General features: G+C 42.1%; 1 protein-coding gene across 2 annotated transcripts in view; it reads left to right on the top strand.

Moving 5' to 3' along the window:
• Positions 1-17,901, top strand: part of LIPH (lipase H) — a 46,179-nt gene extending 28,278 nt beyond the window's left edge. For both annotated transcript variants that reach the window (XM_004278448.3, XM_033403198.2), the window contains exons 8-10: positions 1,092-1,203; positions 14,203-14,376; positions 16,162-17,901. In XM_004278448.3, coding sequence (XP_004278496.1) covers positions 1,092-1,203; positions 14,203-14,376; positions 16,162-16,249 — 374 coding nt within the window. In that variant the 3' untranslated portion in view covers positions 16,250-17,901. The remainder of the gene's footprint in view (positions 1-1,091; positions 1,204-14,202; positions 14,377-16,161) is intronic.
• The last annotated feature ends 720 nt before the right edge of the window (positions 17,902-18,621 follow it).

The raw sequence follows: 18,621 nt of genomic DNA, 5'->3' as shown, positions 1-18,621 counted from the left end.
CCCAATCCAAATGGGGCAAGCCCCTGAGTAATAATGGGCCATGAAATGGCAACCCCATGGCTGACCTTATTCCCTAGTGGGACTGTCATTTCCCTGAGCCTCTTTCCCCTTCTCTGCAAGTCTGACCAAGAGATAGCAAATCTGACTATCATGGTGGGATCCCCGTCTTCCCAGAGCATCCTTGACCTTCGGGAGCAGAGAGTAGGGAGGAAGAATAGTTCTCTGGATACGTTATGTGCTCTCGTTTATTCAGTAGGAATTAATGGATATCCATAGGTATTACTGCTGGGATTACAAAGAGGAATAACCATCCCTTCCTAGTTACCGTTGTAGTATATTTTAGCTTTTTTAAAAACCCCATAAGACGTTATACAGGCAATATTTGTACAGATGTACACATATGTTTACCACTTTTTGGTTATCATTTTTCTTACATTTTGTAAATAGAGTGTGTTAACTAATGATGAGAGAATACCAGAGCATGATAAGAGCTCTGAGAGTGACCTGACTTAGTCTGAGGGTCAGTGAAGGCCTCCTGGAGGGAGTGCATTCAGCTGGAACCTGAAGGATGAATTGGCAAAGGGGGCAAAGTAAGAGTGTCCAAGGTGGGGAAAGGCCCAGAAGCAAGAGAGAGCATGGCAGTGCAGGTGGTGTGGCATGACTGGGGAGGAGATGAGGGAGGCTGGGTAGGCTGGTGGACATGGCCCAGATAGAGGAAGACCTTGACAGCTGTGGAGGGTCTCTACATGGCCCCCTATTTGGTTTATTCTAAAATGGGCAGGGATTGAAGTGAACCAATCATACTTGGCGGTAGGCCATGAGATTTCAGTCGATAAGGTGGAAACACTGATCCAAGAGTGATGCCTACACATGGCAACTGCATACCACTGAGTCCTGCCATCACTCAGGCCATCTTTACCAAAGAGAATAGAAAAAAATATTAGAAAATTCTGCCCTGGATCTTTGCAGAAAAACTAGAGGAAGAGAAAAGGAGACTCAGTTATTAGGGAGGTTGGGTTTTTATGAATTGAACCTTCAGGAAAGCAGTTGGTAATATTCTTCTCTTACCATGTTCTCTCTCTGTTTTGTAGTATATCATTACTTTGTGGATATTATAACTTGGAACAAGAACATAAGAAGAGGATCCATTACAATCAAATTGAGAGACAAAGCTGGAAACACCACAGAATCCAAAATCAATCAGTAAGTTGGGCTGGGATTCTTTGCAGCTTGCTATTTCCTTTTTTGCTCAGAGAAATTAAATCCCAAACATATCTACTTTTTAATTATAGGTTTGTATGCATCTTTGGGGATATATTGCTAAGTTACTTCTTTTTTTTTTTTTGCTTAGTTACTTCTTGTGGCTCTTGATCTTTCAGGCTCTTTATAAATGGAATTGGTACAGGAATTTTTTTCCTTCTTTCTTTCCTTCCCTCCCTCCCTTCCTCCTTTCCTCCTTTCCTTCCTTCCTTCTTTCCTTCCTTCCTTCCTTCCTTCCTTCCTTCTTTCTCCCTCCCCCTCTCCCTCCTTTCTTCTCTCCTCCTTCCTTCCTTTGCATAAACATTTAATTTCAAAAGTCATCCCTGCTAGCTATAAATGATTTAAACAGTAAAGAAGTATGTAACATAAAAGCACAAAACTTGCCCCATCCCAACAATCCCATGCCCAAAGGCACCCACTCACATACACACGTTTCTGTTCTTTTCTGAGCTCATAATATACATATATACATAAATATATTTCTGACACTCAGAAAATCTAATTTGCAATAGAAAATTGGAAACACCCTAAAAATCCAATGATGGGGAAATTGTTAGTTCCCATATAATAAAATAGTATTCAAACACTGAAGTTATTTATAAAACATTAAATGAAATGCTTATAATGTACTAAGTGAAAAAATGCAGGATATAAAATTATATAAAGTATAAAATTAGCTCAACACTGTAAAAATAATGAAAAAGAAACATGACAAAACATGTTAGATTGCCCCTTGGGTGGTAGGAATGTGAGTGCTTTTTAAAGTTTCTCTTTACTTTTCAATTTGCTGTGCTGTTGTATATATATAGTTTTAAAATAATGAATATTTTTTTTTCATGTTACATTTATAATCCGGAAAAAGGGAAAAAAACCCCCAAACCCTTTAGTGTAAGCAAAGGAATTTGAGGCTCCTTCCATTCATTTACTTAGGAGATGTTTCCTGGGTCCTATTATCTACTAGACACTTGGGTTGTCTCTTGGCCTCATCCATAGAGTACCATGTAGATGGTCATCTGAAACTGGCAATCGCCTTCTGGGCTCACTGTGTAGATAAATAAGGAAGGTGTGGGTGCGGGGTTTGGAAGTGACTTTTTTTTGGCTGCACCGCATGGCTTGTGGGATCTTAGTTCACTGACCAGGGATTGAACCTGGGCCCTCAGCAGTGAAAGCGCAGAGTCCTAACCACTGGACCGCCAGGGAATTCCCTGGAAGTGACTTTTTTAAATGCATCCTTGGATCATAATAATAACAGCCTTTGTTTACTGAACCAAGCACATTACAGAAATTGGTTAATGTAATTCTCACTAAAACCCTGTGAAGTGGTATTACTATCCCTATTTTTTTAATTAATTTATTTTATTTATTTTTATTTGTGGCTGTGTTGTGTCTTCGTTGCGGTGCGTGGGCTTCTCATTGCGGTGGCTTCTCTTGTTGTGGAGCACGGGCTCTAGGCGCGTGGGCTCAGTAGTTGTGGCTCGCAGGCTTCAGTAGTTGTGGCTCTCAGCCACTAGAGCGCGGGCTCAGTAGTTGTGGTGCATGGGCTTAGTTGGTCCGCGGCACGTGGGATCTTCCTAGACTAGGGCTCGAACCCATGTCCCCTGCATTGGCAGGCGGATTCTTATCCACTGTGCCACCAGGGAAGCCCCTATCATCCTTATTTTATAAATGAGGAAACTGAGGCTCACAGAGGGCAAGTAGTTTGGCCGATATCACACTCCCTTCAGCACCGATGTCCCCAAACCCATAGTGGGGCAGCATTTTCAGGTAGGGAACCACTAAGGGGCCGCATCTTGAGAAACCAGCCTCAGGTAGTTTATAGCATCAATGAGGAAGGTGGGCAGAGACCTCATCTGGAGAGTCTAAGAAACAGCAGGGGAGATTGTGCAGTTATATGAGGAGCACTCACTCAGCAAAATTTGGGTATTCGTGCCAATAATTGGTTACATATTTGCTTTGCATATGTCTTAGAAATTTGAATTTCATATAGCGAATTTCTCCCAAGTAGGAATTCCTAAAGTTGGAGGCTTGTTTCTTGATTAAGATAGAGACCTTAACATCTTTATTTTAGTCATGTTTAGTCATTCCTATTTTAGTCATGTTTGTGAAAAAGTCATCACTGATCAGAGAATATATGGGAGAAAAGGAAATAGGTGTTCTATTTCATGGTAAGATTATGGATACTTTTCTCTTTTTTGCCAGGTAAACTTGAACATTTTAGTGTTTAGTATTTTTATGATTTAAGAAAATGGAAATAATAATATTAGAATATGTACCCTGAGCTTATTCAGTCTTACCAGTCTATGGGTTACAAATGAAGTCACATTCAAGGATATTATGCGCCTGTTGACTCTCCCTGTATATGTGTTTTAGATATATTTCTTTTTTTTAACCTTAAAAAAATTGAGATATAATTCACATACCATAAAATTCACCTTTTTAAAGTTTATAATTCAGGGGGTTTTAGTATATTTACAAAATGTGAAACCATCAGTACTATCTAATTTCAGAACATTTTCGTCATCTCAAAAAGAAACCCCATACTTGTTAGTAGTAATTCCCCATTCCTCCCTCCTGTCCAGCCCCTGCCAACCACTAATTTGCTGTCTCTATAGATGTACCTATTCTGGGCATGTCATATAAATGGAACCATACAATATGTGGTCTTTTGTGTCTGGCTTTCTTTAAAAATTTTATTTATTTATTTTTGGCTGTGTTGGGTCTTCATTGTTGTACGTGGGCTTTCTCTGGTTGCAGCAAGCGGGGGCTACTCTTCATTGAGGTGCGCGGGCTTCTCATTGTCGTGGCTTCTCTTGTGGAGCACAGGCTCTAGGCAAGTGGGCTTCAGTAGTTGTGGCATGTGGGCTCAGTAGTTGTGGCTCACGGGCTCTAGAGCCCAGGCTCAGTAGTTGTGGCACACAGGCTTAGTTAATCTGCGGCACGTGGGATATTCCAGGACCAGGGATCAAACCCGTGTCCCCTGCATTGGCAGGTGGATTCTTAACCACTGCACCACCAGGGAAGCCCTTGTGTCTGGCTTTTTTTGGATTTGCATGTTTTCAAGATTCATCCATGTGTAGCATTCATCAGGACTTCGTTCCTTTTTATGGCTGAACAATATTCCATCGTATGAATATTCTACATTGTATTTTGATCCACTGACCTCTGGCCCAGATGCACCACTGTGCTCACACATACCACATTTTAAATATCCATTCACCAGCTGATGGATATTTGGGTTTTTTCCACTTTTTGGCTATTATGAATAATGCTACTATGAACATATATGTACACGTTTTTGTGTGGACATATGCTTTCATTTCTCTTGGGTATATACCTAGGAATGGAATTTCTGGATCATAGAGGACTTTGTGTTTAACCTTTTTAAGGAACTCCCTACCAAGTTGTTTTCCAAAAGGACTGCACCATTTTACATTCCCTCCAGCGATGTACGAGAGTTCCAGTTTCTTCACATCCTTGCCAACACTGTTATTGTCAGTCTTTAAAAGTTGTTTTTTCTTTTTAATCATGATAAAGAAGCATACGATAAAAAACCCCATAAAGTGTACCAACTTAATCATGTTTAAGTGTAAGTTCATTCGTAAGTATATTCACATTGTTGTGAAACAGCTCTCCAGAACCTTTTCATCTTGCAAAATCTGAAACTCTACATCTATTAAATAACAATTCCCATTTCCCCCACCCCCTATCCCCTAGCAACGACTATTCTACTGTTTTTATGAATTTGACTACTTTAGATACATCATATGAGTAGAATCATACAGTATTTGTCTTTTTGTGATTGACTTATTTCACCTAGCATAATGTCCTCAAGTTTTGTCCATGTTATAGCATGTAACAGGATTTCTTTCCTTTTTAAGATTGAATAATATTCCATTGTATGTATATATCACATTTTGATTATCCATTCATACATGTCTGTCTTTTGTTACAGCCATTCTTGTGGGCATTACATGATATCTCACTGTGGTTTTGATTTGTAATTTCCTAATGATTAATGATGCTGAGTATCTTTCATATGCTTGTAGACCATTTGTAGAGCTTTTTGGAGAAATGTCTATTCAGATCCCTTAGCCATTTCTTTTCCTTTTAAACAGACTTTATTTTTTAGAGCAGTTTTAAGTTCACAGCAAAATTGAGCAGAAAGTACACAACTTTCCCACATACTCCCTGTCCCACATAGGCACAGCCTCCCTCAGTACCAAAATCTGGTACCAGAGTAGTACATTAGTTACAACTGAAGAATCTACATTGATATGTCATTATTACCCTAAGTCCATAGTTTACATTAGGGTTCACTGTTGGTGTTGTGCATTTTCTGAGTTTTGTCAAATGTATAATGACATATGTCTACCATTATAGGATCATGGAATAGTTTCACTGCCCTAAAAATCTTTGCTCCCTCCCTTTTCAAATCTATTCATCCCTCCCTCCCGCCAACCTCTGGCAACCACTGATTTTTTTTTTACTGTTTTCATAGTTTTGCCTTTTCCAGAATGTCATGTAATTGGAATCATACAGTATGTAACCTTTTCAGATCAGCTTCTTTCACTTAGTAATATAAGCATTTAGAGTTCCTCCTTTTCTTTTCTTTTTTTTTTAATGGCTTGACAGCTCATTTCCTTTTGGCACTAAATAATGTTCCATTGTCTGATGTATCACAGTTTATCCATTCACCTACAAAAGACACCTTGGTTGCTTCCAAGTCTTGGTAGTTTTGAATAAAGCTGTTATAGACATCTGGGTGCAGGTTTTTGTGTGCCTTACCCATTTTTAAACTAAGCTAATTATCTTTTTATTGTTGAGCTGCAAGAGTTCTGTGTATATTCTGGATACAACTCCTTTATAGTTTTAGGTCTCACATTTAGGTCTTTCATCCATTTGGAGTTAATTTTTGCATGTGATGTGAGGTAAGGGGCTTCTACTTCATTCCTTTGCCTGTGAACATCCAGTTGTCACAGCATCATTTATTGACAAAATTCTTCTTTCTCCATGAATTGTCTTGAGACCCTTGTCTAAATCAATTGACCGGGAACGCCCAGGTGGTCCAGTGGTTAGGACTCTGTGCTCTCACTGCCGAGGGCCCAGGTTCAATCCCTGGTCGGGAACTAAGATCCCACAAACCGCACAGCATGGTCAAAAAAAAAATTCCATCCACCATAAATGTAAGAGTTTACTTCTGGACTCTCAATCTATTCCAGTGATTGATATATCTTATCTTTATGCAAGTACCACATTGTCTTATAGCTTACTGTAGCATTACTGTAGCTTTATAACAAAATTTGAAATCAGGAAGTATAAATCTCCCAACTTTGGTATTTTTCAGAACTGTTTTGCTATTCTGGGTCTCTTGAATTTCCATATAGATTTGAGGACCAGTTTGTCAATTTCTGTGAAAAAACAAAAGAGGCAGCTGGGACTTTGAGAGGGGTTGTCTTGAATCTGCAAATCAATTTGGGGAGTACTGCTGTATTAACAATAGTAAGTCTTCCAATCCATGAACATGGTATCTTTCATTTATTTAGGTCTTACTTAACTTCTTTCAGTGATGTTTTATAGTTTTCAGTGTACAAGTCTTGCACTTTTGTTAAATTTAATCCAAGTCTTTTACTCTTTTTCATGTTACTGTAAATTGAATTCTTTCCATAATTTCATTTTAGATTATTCATTGATAGTGTACAGAATTACAACTGACTGATCTTGTATCCTGCAATCTTGCTAACTCATTAGAGGACTCAGTAAGATGTTCTATGTACAAGATCAGGTCATCTGCAAATAGAGATAGTTTTACTACTTTCTTCCCAATCTGAATGTCTTTTTTTCCCCCGCCTTTTCTTGTCTAACTGACCTGGCTAGAACTTCTTTCTAAGCTGAATAGAAGTGGCAAGAGACAGCCTTGTCTTGTTCCTCATCTTTGGGAGAAAACATTCAGTCTTTTAATATTAAGTACATATTAACTTTTTTTTTTGTAGATGCCTTTTATCAGGTTAGGGAATTTCCTTCAATTCCTAGTTTCTTGAGTATTTTTATATTGAAGGGATATTGGATTTTCTCAAATGCTTTCTCTGCATGTATTGAGATAACCATTTGTTTTTGTCCTTAATTCTATTGATATGGTGGATTAAAATAATTGATTTTTGCATGTTAAATCCACTTTGCATTCTGGGATAAATCCCACTTGGTTAAGGTATATAATCATTTTTATATTTTGCTGGATTTGATTTGCTAGTTTTATTTGACTTTTTTGAATTTATATTCATAAGACATATTGATCTTTAGTTTTCTTTTTGTGTGTGATGTCTGGTTTTGATATCAGGATAATACTGGTGTCACAGAATGAGTTGAGAAGTGTTTCCTCCTCTTCTATTTTTTTGGAGGAGTTTGTGAAGAATTTGGTGTTAATTCTTCTTTAAATATTTGGTAGAGGGGCTTCCCTGGTGGCGCAGTGGTTAAGAATCCACCTGCCAATGCAACGGACATGGGTTTGAGCCCTGGCCCCAGAAGATCCCACATGCCGCGGAGCAACTAAGCCCCTGTGCCACAACTACTGAGCCTGAGCTCTAGAGCCCGCGAGCCACAAGTACTGAGCCCATGGGCCACAACTACTGAAGCCTGCGTGCCTAGAGCCCATGCTCCGCAACAAGAGAAGCCACGACAATAAGAAGCCCGCGCACCACAAGGAAGTCCCAACACAGCCAAAAATAAATAAATAAATAAATAAAAAAGTGTTAAAAAAAAAATTTGGTAGAGGGGCTTCCCTGGTGGCACAGTGGTTAACAATTCGCCTGCCAATGCCGGGGACACGGGTTCGAGCCCTGGTCTGGGAAGATCCCACATGCCGCAGAGCAACTAAGCCCGCGTGCCACAACTACTGAGCCTGCACTATAGAGTTCACAAGCTACAACTACTGAAGCCCGAGTGCCTAGAGCCTGTGGTCTGCCACAAGAGAAGCCACCACAGTGAGAAGCCCGCGCACCCCAATGAAGAGTAGCCCACGCTTGTTGCAACTAGAGAAAACCCGCGTGCAGCAACAAAGACACAACGCAGACAAAAATAAATAAATAAATAAATAAATAAATAAATACATAAAAATTAAAAAATATATATATTTGGTGAAATTCACCCATGAAGCCATCTTGGCCTGGGCTTTTCTTTGTAGGTTTGCTTTTTGTTTTTAATTGCTAATTCAATCTCTTTATTATAGGTCTGTTCAGATTTTCTATTTCTTCTTTTTAAAATTTATTTATTTTATTTTTGGCTGCATTGGGTCTTCATTGCTGCGCCCGGGCTTTCCTTAGTTGTGGTGAGCGGGGGCTACTCTTTGCTGTGGTGCACGGGCTTCTCATTGCGGTGGCTTCTCTTGCTGCGGAGCATGGGCTCTAGGCGCGTGGGCTTCAGTAGTTATGGCTTGCGGGCTCTAGAGCGCAGGCTCAGTAGTTGTGGCGCATGGGCTTCGTTACTCTGCGGCATGTGGGATCTTCTCGGACCAGGTATCGAACCCATGTCCCCTGAACTGGCAGGTGGATTCTTAACCACTGCTCCACCAGGGAAGTCCCTGTCGTGTCTCTTTTTTTTTTTTTTTTTGCGGTACATGGGCCTCTCACTGTTGTGGCCTCTCCCGTTGCGGAGCACAAGCTCCGGACGCGCAGGCTCAGCAGCCATGGCTCACGGGCCCAGCCGCTCCGCGGCATGTGGGATCTTCCTGGACCGGGGCACGAACCGTGTCCCCTGCATTGGCAGGCGGACTCTCAACCACTGCGCCACCAGGGAAGCCCTGTCGTGTCTCTTTTAAAAATCCCTTTCTTGAGAGATTTTGTTCCTGTAGTTTTTACTGGTTGTTATTCAGACAGCTGAACACAAGCCTTCAGTTTGAGAGGTCCCCTCAAGCACCAGAATGGACTTTTCCTCCTCATGACAATTTTCAATTTGAAACAGCAAAACACTCTTGGGCTGCATCATCAGGGTGATATTCTGGTCTTCCTGAGGACATTATGGGAAGTCAGGCTCTTCTGGCCACATGTCCCCCTTCCCTAGAACAGAAGTACTCAGTGGTGGACTTCCTTTTGTTCTCTTTCCTTTTATGGGCCATTACTTTGGGGGTTGGTGCCTTAATCTTTTCTCACACCCCTAGGCAGTTTGAAATTCCACAGTGAAACCTGAGAGTGACAGTCACCGGCAAGTGCTTGCCAGGTTGCTTGAGTGTGGTAGTCTGCGCATCACATTTTTTACATGAAAGCACACGTTTGTATGCTCTTTGAGAATTCTGAGGAGTCTTTGGTAGGTTTTAATCGTTCCAGTCTTTTGCATTTTTCCAGTTCTTTTTGCAGTTAGCAATCTGGGTCTCATCAGGGTCTGGTGCAGCGGGGAGGCGGCTGCCTGCTCCCTGCCTGCAGAGCAGGGGTGCCCCGGGCACGCGGCTCCGCTGGGAAGCTCGTTTTGGTGGTCCCATGTCCCAGCACTCAGTCCTGCCGGCCTCCTCACTCGCACCCAGCCCAGGCAGGAGGTGCCCCTTCCCTGCAGCTGCTGCGCAGGCGCTGTGTGGAGCCGGCAGCTGCACTGCCCCACCCGCCAGGATCCGTCCTCCCGCCCGCAGCTGGCGGCCATAAAGCCTGCACCCCGCAGCTTCCCCCCCACCCCCCTTAGAAATGCCTTTATTATTATAATAATTATTTCACTATGTGCGGGAATTCTTTGAGGATCTGAGGAGTAGATTTCTCCAGAAAGATTTTGCGTTTGCCTGTCAAGTTCCTGGAGATACCATCCATCTGAGACCACTTTAATTTTTAAACTTGAGGTTTCTCAGACCACAAGTAGTTTGAATTTAGCTGCTGACCCATGTGAAGGGCACTCAGCCCCCTAGCTCCTCATAGCGCCAAGATTCGAGGTGGGGACTTTCTGTCACCTGAGGTGGTAGAAGGTTTTTACTTCAAATTCATGTTTAGTTCACTCTTCCCCCAGAATTCTCCTATTCAACTCCCGACCTTGAGGGGTCCATAGACTTTGTTTCATGTCCTACTGCACTGCAAGGCCATGAAAATTGAAGCTCAAGGTTACAAAGTTTCAAAAAAGACCAACAAAAGGTGATTTCAGGATTCCTATCTATTTGGATTTCTGCTTTCACATATTTTGAGGGTTTCTCAGTATTCTTTCCTTTCTTCTTAGTTCAGTGCAATTTAAAAGGTTTTTTGTTTTGTTTTTTGTTGTTTGTAATTGTATCCACTATTATGAATGCTTTCAGGGTATTTAGTGCACCATACTGCCAGAACTCACAGTTCACTGTCTCTCACTCTATTTACTCTTGTATGAACCCAACGCTTGGTTAGTGCCTCCCCATGTATTTCCAGACATCCTTCTAGGAGGAAGAGAGCATCTTACCTCTACTCATGGACAACCCTGATCAGCTCCCGATCTCCTTTTTCTTCTCCCGCCTTCCTAGTACCCCCACTGGGTTCTGCCATCTGCAGGTGGCATCACCTTCTCCTGGAGTCCCTGCCCTTTCCTGATTCCATAGCTGCCCTTGGAGAAGTGGGAAGGGATCCCTTGTTCTCTTGCTACACTCTGATCAAAAGAGGACCAGAGTGGTGCTGCTAATAAGCCTCTTTGGTTAAACCACTCCTTTCCTATTAGCTTTTTTTTTTTCCTCTTTATTGTGGAAAATTAAAGTTTACAGAAAAGTTGCAGTAGTACTAAGAGCCTTTTCTTTTTCTGAACCATTCTACAGTAATTTCCAACATGCTGCCTCATCAACCCTAAGTATTTTAATGTGTATTTTCTACAAACAAGGATATTCTCCTACATAACTACAATTGACCATCAAAATAAGAGAAATAATATTGATACATTACTACCGTCTGATCCTGAGACCCCATTCTAGTTTTACTGATTGTCCTGATAATGTCCTTTGTAGCAAAGGGATTCAATTCAGGATCACTGGCTGCATTTGGTTTTCCTGCTTCTTCAGTGTTCACTTTGGAACAGTTCTTCCGCCTTTCCGCGACTCTTTTTTTTTTTTTCTTTTGCGGTACGCGGGCCTCTCACTGTTGTGGCCTCTCCCGTTGCGGAGCACAGGCTCCGGACGCGCAGGCTCAGCGGCCATGGCTCACGGGCCCAGCCGCTCCGCGGCATGTGGGATCTTCCCGGACCGGGGCACGAACCCGTGTCCCCTGCATAGGCAGGCGGACTCTCAACCACTGCGCCACCAGGGAAGCCCTCCTCGACTCTTTTGACTTTGACACTTTTGAAGATTACAGGTCAATTATTTTTAGCATGTCTTCAGTTTGGGTTTGCCTGATGTTTCCTCACGATTAGGTTCAGATCATGCATCTTTGGCAAAGACACCACAAAGGTGACGTAATGTTTGTCTCAGTGCATCCTATTAGGAGGCTCACAATTTTGATTGTTTCATTAATGTGGATCAAGCAATTAAAGTGATTTCTGCCAAGTTTCTCCACTTTAAGGTTACTATTTTTCCCTTTGTAATTAGTATTTTGTGGGTAGGTACTTTGAGACCATGTAAATGGTCCATTACTCCTCAAACTTTTACCCACTGGTTTTAATGTTTTGTGGTTGAATTATTACTCTGATGGCTGCCATATGGTGATTTTTCTAATTCAACATTTAGGAAAGGCATTTTTTCTCATTTATTTATTCATTTATTTGTTTCATGTCCAAATATATCAATACAGACTCCCAGATTTTTTTTTTCAGACTCCCAGATTTTTATATTTTATCAATGGGGAATTATAATCAGTTACTATCATTATTTATTTTGATATTCAAATTGTCCCAAATCTGGCCAGTGCCTTTTTTTAATGCATTTTTAATTGTGGTAATAAAAACATAAGATTTACCATTTAAATCATTTTCCAGTGTACAATTCAGTAGCATTAAGTGTATTCACATTATTGTGAAACAGATCTCCAGAACTTTAAAAAAAAAAAATTATATATTTATTTGGCTGCGCCAGGTCTTAGTTGTGGCACACGGGATCTTCTCTGTGGCATGTGGGATCTAGTTCCCTGACCAGGGATCGAACCCAGGCCCCCTGCATTGGGAGTGTGGAGTCTTAACCACTGGACCACCAGGGAAGTCCCTCCAGAACTTTTTCATCTTGCAAAACTGAAACTCTATACCCATTAAGTAACAACATACATTTCTCCCTTCCCCCACTCCCTGGCAACCACCATTCTACTTTCTATTTCTATGAATTTGACTACTTTAGATATGTCATATCAGTGGAATCAAACAATATTTATCTTTTTGTGACTGGTTTATTTCATTTAGCATAATGTCTTCAAGGCTCATCCATGTTGTAGCATGTGATAGGATTTCCTTTCTTTTTAAGGTTGAATAATATTCCATTGTAGGTACAAATCACACTTGTTTAATCCGTTCATCCATTGATGGACATTTGGGTTGCTTTTACCTTTTGCCTATTGTAATAATGCTGCTATGAACATGGGTGTGCAAATATCTTTTGGAGAGCTTGCTTTCAATTCTTTTGAGTATATACCTAGAAGTAGAATTGCTGGATCATGTGGTTCTATTTTAAATTCTTTGAGGAGCCTTCATGCTGTTTACCATAGTGGCGGTACCATTTTACATTCCCACCAACAGTGTACAAGGGTCCCAATTTTTCAATATCCTTGTCAACACTTGTTTTCTGTTTTTGTTTTTTTCACAGTAGCCACCCTAATGGGTGTGATTCTATATTCTTTTGAACATCTCCATCACTCTTTGAGTGTTTCCTTACTTTTGGCACACATGTTGTTCCAGGATCACTTTGTACTTTCCCTGCCCTAGCCCTGGAATCAACCATTTCTCCAGGGAGCCCTAGTTCCATTTTGTGGAGATAGTATTTAGAAACCAAAATCTGGGCAACCTTTTGGATTAGTTTTACTTGTGGCACTTCTGCTCTGCACAGTGAGGCTGGGCTGACAGGCACCTCCTCACCCCATCCCGACCTCCAAACTAAGGATTCATTCCTAGAGCAATCATTTCTCCACAGCCTATTCTTGCAGCTCCCCAGAGGGACAGTACCCAGGTGAATCTCCCTAGTGGATACACCTTAGGCTTAATTTGGGATTCCAATTGTAGGAAACATCTCCACACACTTGGAAAAAAAAGTATTGGAACCTGGGTTGTAGCTGTTTTAAGGTTTCTCTTGAGGGCAGAACTGAAAAAATATATGCTTAAGCACAACTTCTAAATTAGTATCTAGGGACTTCCCTCGTGGTCCAGTGGTTAAGACTCCACGCTCCCAATGCAGGGGGCCCAGGTTCGAACCCTGGTCAGGGAACTAGATCCCACATGCCGCAACTAAGAGCCCGCATGCAGCAGTGAAGATCCTGCGTGCCGCAAGTAAGATCCAGCACAGCCAAATAAGTCAATAAATATTTAAAAATAAATAAAAAAAGAACTTATAGGGCTGCTTGCATTAAAAAAAAATAAGTTAGTATCTAGTCTGGCTTAAAAATATACCTGTGCATCTAGCAATGCAGTTTAATGGAAAGACCATAAATTTGAACTCAGCCAGAACTGGGTTTTAATCACTGCACTGCTACAGAGAAGCCCTGTGACCTGGGTGAGCTTCAGCTTTGAAAGCATCTGTTTCCTTGTTTGTAAAATGAAGACAATAATACCTTGCAGAATTTTTCAGGGGATTGGAGAAATGTGTCAAGAGATGAGGATGCTGTCTGGCCTATAGTAGGCAGCGCATACCTTTCCAATGTCACAGCATCTCATCAGTCAGCAGCTTCACTTACGCAGTCCCTTGGAATCCAACGGACTTTGCCCATGAAAGTTGGCTAGTGCAGGCTATGGGGTCAAATGGCTACTTGCTGATGAGTGATTTTGTAGGCTTCAAAACTTTTCTTTCATTGGTAATTCATATGCACTTAAAAATATATTATTTCTTCCTTCCAGTGAACCCACAACATTTCAGAAATACCACCAAGTGAGTCTGCTTGCAAGATTCAATCAAGATCTGGATAAAGTGGCAGCCATTTCCTTGGTGTTCTCTACAGGATCTGTAACAGGCCCAAGGTACAAGCTCAGGATTCTCCGAATGAAGTTAAGGTCACTTGCCCATCCAGAGAGGTGAGCTGAGGCAACGTCTGACAAACCCCTGTTTTCCAAAGATGTTATTGGTTCCTGTCCAATCTGCTTGGTCTTAACGTTTTAACAGGACTTCATCAATCACAATGAAAGAAGTGAGGGGTTTTCCAAAACTAGACTTGATAAAAATAAGTTGCCCAGTAATCCAAGAAAAATTTACTGGTATGCACTTAAAGACAAACGGTCCAATAATCCAAAGAAACAATGTTGTTATATGCTTAGAGTTACACGATTCCTCCCTAATCACTCTACCCACGCTGCTTGCAAGCTGATAATTTGTTGTAGAAAAGAAACCCTCATATAATTTGGCAAACTGATAAAACACAGCCTAGCATTAAAAAAGGTACAGAAAATTTGGAATGTTTTATTCCATTGATACAGGATACAACTACTATATCAATGTTAAATTTGATAACTGCACTGAGACTGTGCTTGTTCTTAGGAAATACACACTGAAGTATTAAGGGGTAAACAACCTATTCTCAGTTGGTTCAGAAAAAATAAACGCATGTGTGTGTGTAGAAAGAGAGAGAGAGGCAGAGACAAAGAGAGGGAGAAAGAACAAAGCTGTGATGGTATGTGTGTTTTGTGAGTAATGCCACTCCTACATATATTCCTAGTGTTCAATCTGTGGACAGAGACAGGAAATGATGTGAGCAGTTACTACTTTATGTTTATAAATTCCTTTTTCCTGAAGGTTTAGGATACCTCAAAACATTTAATAATACAAGTTTTTTTTTTCCTAAGAGGATAGTCATTACATCTTTTTTCTTTTTAATTAATTAATTAATTAATTTTTGGCTGCATTGGGTCTTTTTTTTGTTGTTGTTGTTATATGATACGAGGGCCTCTCACTGTTGTGGCCTCTCCCGTTGCGGAGCACAGCCTCCGTACGCACAGGCTCAGCGGCCATGGCTCACGGGCCCAGCCGCTCCGTGGCACGTGGGATCCTCCCGGACTGGGGCACGAACCCGCGTCTCCTGCATCGGCAGGCGGACTCTCAACCACTGCGCCACCAGGGAAGCCCAGTTATTACATCTTAAAACTGGGACTTTTAAATACTTCTTTCCCTGATTATCAAAGGAATATATATTCATTTTATAAAATCTGGAAAGTACAGAAAGTGTTAGGAGGAAGAAGAAGAATACCACGGATAATGTCATTATTCAGAGGCAACCACTGTTAAAATTTTTGGTTATTTCTTTCTAATCTTCTACTTTTTTTTAATCATTTATTTATTTATGGCTGCATTGGGTCTTCGTTGCTGCATGCAGGCCTTGTCTAGTTGCCGTGAGCGGAGGCTACTCTTTGTTGTGGTGCACAGGCTTCTCATTGTGGTGGCTTCTCTTGTGGAGCATGGGCTCTAGGTGCACGGGCTCAGTAGTTGTGGCTTGCGGGCTCTAGAGTGCAGGCTCAGTAGTGGCGCACAGGCTTCGTTACTCCGCGGCATGTGGGATCTTCCCGGACCAGGGCTTGAACCCATGTCCCCTGCACTGGCAGGTGGATTCTTAACCACTGTGCCACTAGGGAAGTCCCTTTCTATTTGCTTTTAAACCTAGTTGAAATTATATGGTAAATAAAATTTTACACCCTGATTTTTTTGCTGTTGTTGATGTGGCTTTGCTTATTTAGCACAAGCATTTCCCTAGAACATTAAAAATAATTGCTAAATAATTTTATATCTGAAAGAGATGATATAATTTACTCTACTAGAATGGGGTATTTTTATTATTGTATTGACGAGCATATTTCATCTTATTTTCACAGGCCCCAGTTGTGTCGCTATGATCTTGTACTGATCGAAAATGTTGAAACAGTCTTCCAACCTATTCTTTGCCCAGAGTTGCAAATGTAACTGTTGTCAGGACACCCGGGTACCAGTAACATCAAGAATGCTACAACTACAGGATTTTTAAAGCTTCACCTCGCCTTCTCCTCAAGGCATAAAAAGTACGGAATAACCAGGGTTTTTGTTTTGTTTTTTTAAAATCATGTCCTGTGGATGTCATATTGCAAAATATCAAGTGATCCTGGATTATGAAACAGTCCTGGGAAGGGAGCCCCTAAATAGGGCAAGTCAGAAATAGCCAGGCTCCTGACGGCGCAGCGCCTTGTTAGGCTGTGTCCTGGGGCCTCATTTGTTCCGAACTGTTGGTTCTGCTGCCTGTCACTTGGGCATTTCTGCCAATCACAGTGGCCAGGCAAGCATCTTAAGGGAAGGACTGGCTAGAGACATCACTTTGGACTCGACCCCATGTTCTCTGTGCCAGATCCCTCCGGGCTCTGCACAGAGGGGGAATGGCTTCCTGCCTTGTTTAAAGTGGGGCTAGTGCAGGAGGAGGTGGGGACAGACCAACAACCAAGAAGGCAGCTGCTGGGACTAGTGGATGAGGGAAGAAGAGCAGATGAAGCAGTGGGGCAGCCTTGCTCACAGGGACAAGGGATAGAGTGAGAGGCAGGAGAGAAAAAGCAGAGCTTGTTTTTCACTTAAGGTGAAGAAGCATCACTTTACATGCAACCCTCATCTGAAGCAATACTTAAGAAATGTTTTGTTTTTCTTTATCACCAATGTAATCTGTACTTGTTGAAGGAAATTTCAAAAATGCACGGATGCAAATTGAAAATATGCTATCCATAATCCCACCTGTTAGAGGTAATTAATGTTAACCTTTTGGAGCGATGCTAAATAACTTGTTTTGCCAACATGTGAATTCAAAGCACTAACCGGTCTGCTCTTGGCGCACCCGAAGCTCCCAGTTTGAGGAATTCTCAGGCTTCCCTAGGAAGAGGTGCGATCCATGAATCTGAAATGACAACAGCAGCCAAGTCAAGAGGCCCTCCCAAGGGCCAAGGTCAGAGAGGTCAGAACCACTTGAGGTCAGATGCCCAGGGTGGAGACAGAGCCAGAGGGGTGGACACCACCCATCCCCCAGCCGTGGCCACTGCAGGAAGGTTCCTGGGATTCCCGAGTCATAGGTTCACTAACCTCCTCCCCGTCCAAGTGACTGCTCTCCTACTGCTTTCTGTGTGGAGAGCCGTATTTTAAAGAAACAGACTCTCTGTTTCAAAAATGATGGAACTCTGTGAATGTAATCCAGCATGGCACACTTGATTTATACCTATATAGCAAATCCAGAGTCTATTCCACTTAAGTGAGGGATGCCTGCAGTGAATGTCTGAACTCTGAAAGGAGTAAGGCTCAGCGAGGCTCCTGCCCACTTGCACATCTTTTCAGCCTTCCTCCTTCCCACGTTTCCTCAGCAGTGGTGGATACAGAGATCCCGGTGCTGATAGGTCCTGATTTCTTTTTTAGAGTTTTATTGGTCCTATATTTTGATTAGCACAGTCACTTCTTTGTGCTCTTTGCCTTCCTTGGTAAGCAGGGGATCAAAACAACATCAAGAAAATGCCAGGAATAGCATTTCTATCAATGTATAAGCTCCTCAGGCCAGTGGGTGTCTCTGAGCTTCTCCTGCTGGCGTCTCCTAGCATGGTGCCCGGCTCACTGGGGAGTGGGTGGGTGGGTGGGTGAACAGATAGATAAATGAAGGAGTAAAGGAAGGAAGTTTGTTGCCTGGAGTGGAGGTGAATTCAATGTGTTTCATGTAACAGTGATCAGGTGAAATGAAGGCAGTTACAGGTGTGGCCACTCTCTTCTCACAATCTTTCTCCCAAGGCCTCTGGAACTTTCCTCTCTGTCTCTTGTTACCCTTGCCTCTCTTCCCTTCCTTTTGTCAGTGTATTTGTCTAAATACCCAACCCAAGATGCAATGAAACTGCAGCCTACCCTGTTCCCTCCTGTCTTCACCAATATCTCCCACTCCATGTTTGGACCTTAGCTGGATGGTCCAGGGGAGTCTTCCTGGCCCTCATTTCTCCACAGAGCCCACTGGACCTGTCCTTCCGTAGCACTGTTCACTGTTTAAGCTGCGTTTATTTACATTTATGTGTATGATTATTTGATTACTGTCTGTCTGTCTTCTCCACTAGGCTGCTCTGCCAGGCAGAGGCCGTGTGCCTAGTGTGGCACCTACAATGCAGTCTGTGCTCAGGAAATACTGATTAAATGAACGCTCCCCATTATCTTGTGAGCCTTATGGAGCCATGTTCGGTTGTGAGGAAAGACCAGGCCTCCACCCCCAGCCACAGCCCATTTCCCTAGAGGTGCCCACCCTTCGCTGCCTTAGACCTCTCTCCCAGGCACCTCTGTTACTCTTGTCTCTGTTA

Source organism: Orcinus orca, chromosome 5 (assembly GCF_937001465.1).
Source record: "Orcinus orca chromosome 5, mOrcOrc1.1, whole genome shotgun sequence".
Taxonomy (NCBI): domain Eukaryota; kingdom Metazoa; phylum Chordata; class Mammalia; order Artiodactyla; family Delphinidae; genus Orcinus; species Orcinus orca.
Note: the sequence above shows the minus strand (reverse complement) of the source record. Positions and strands in the feature narration are given on the sequence as shown.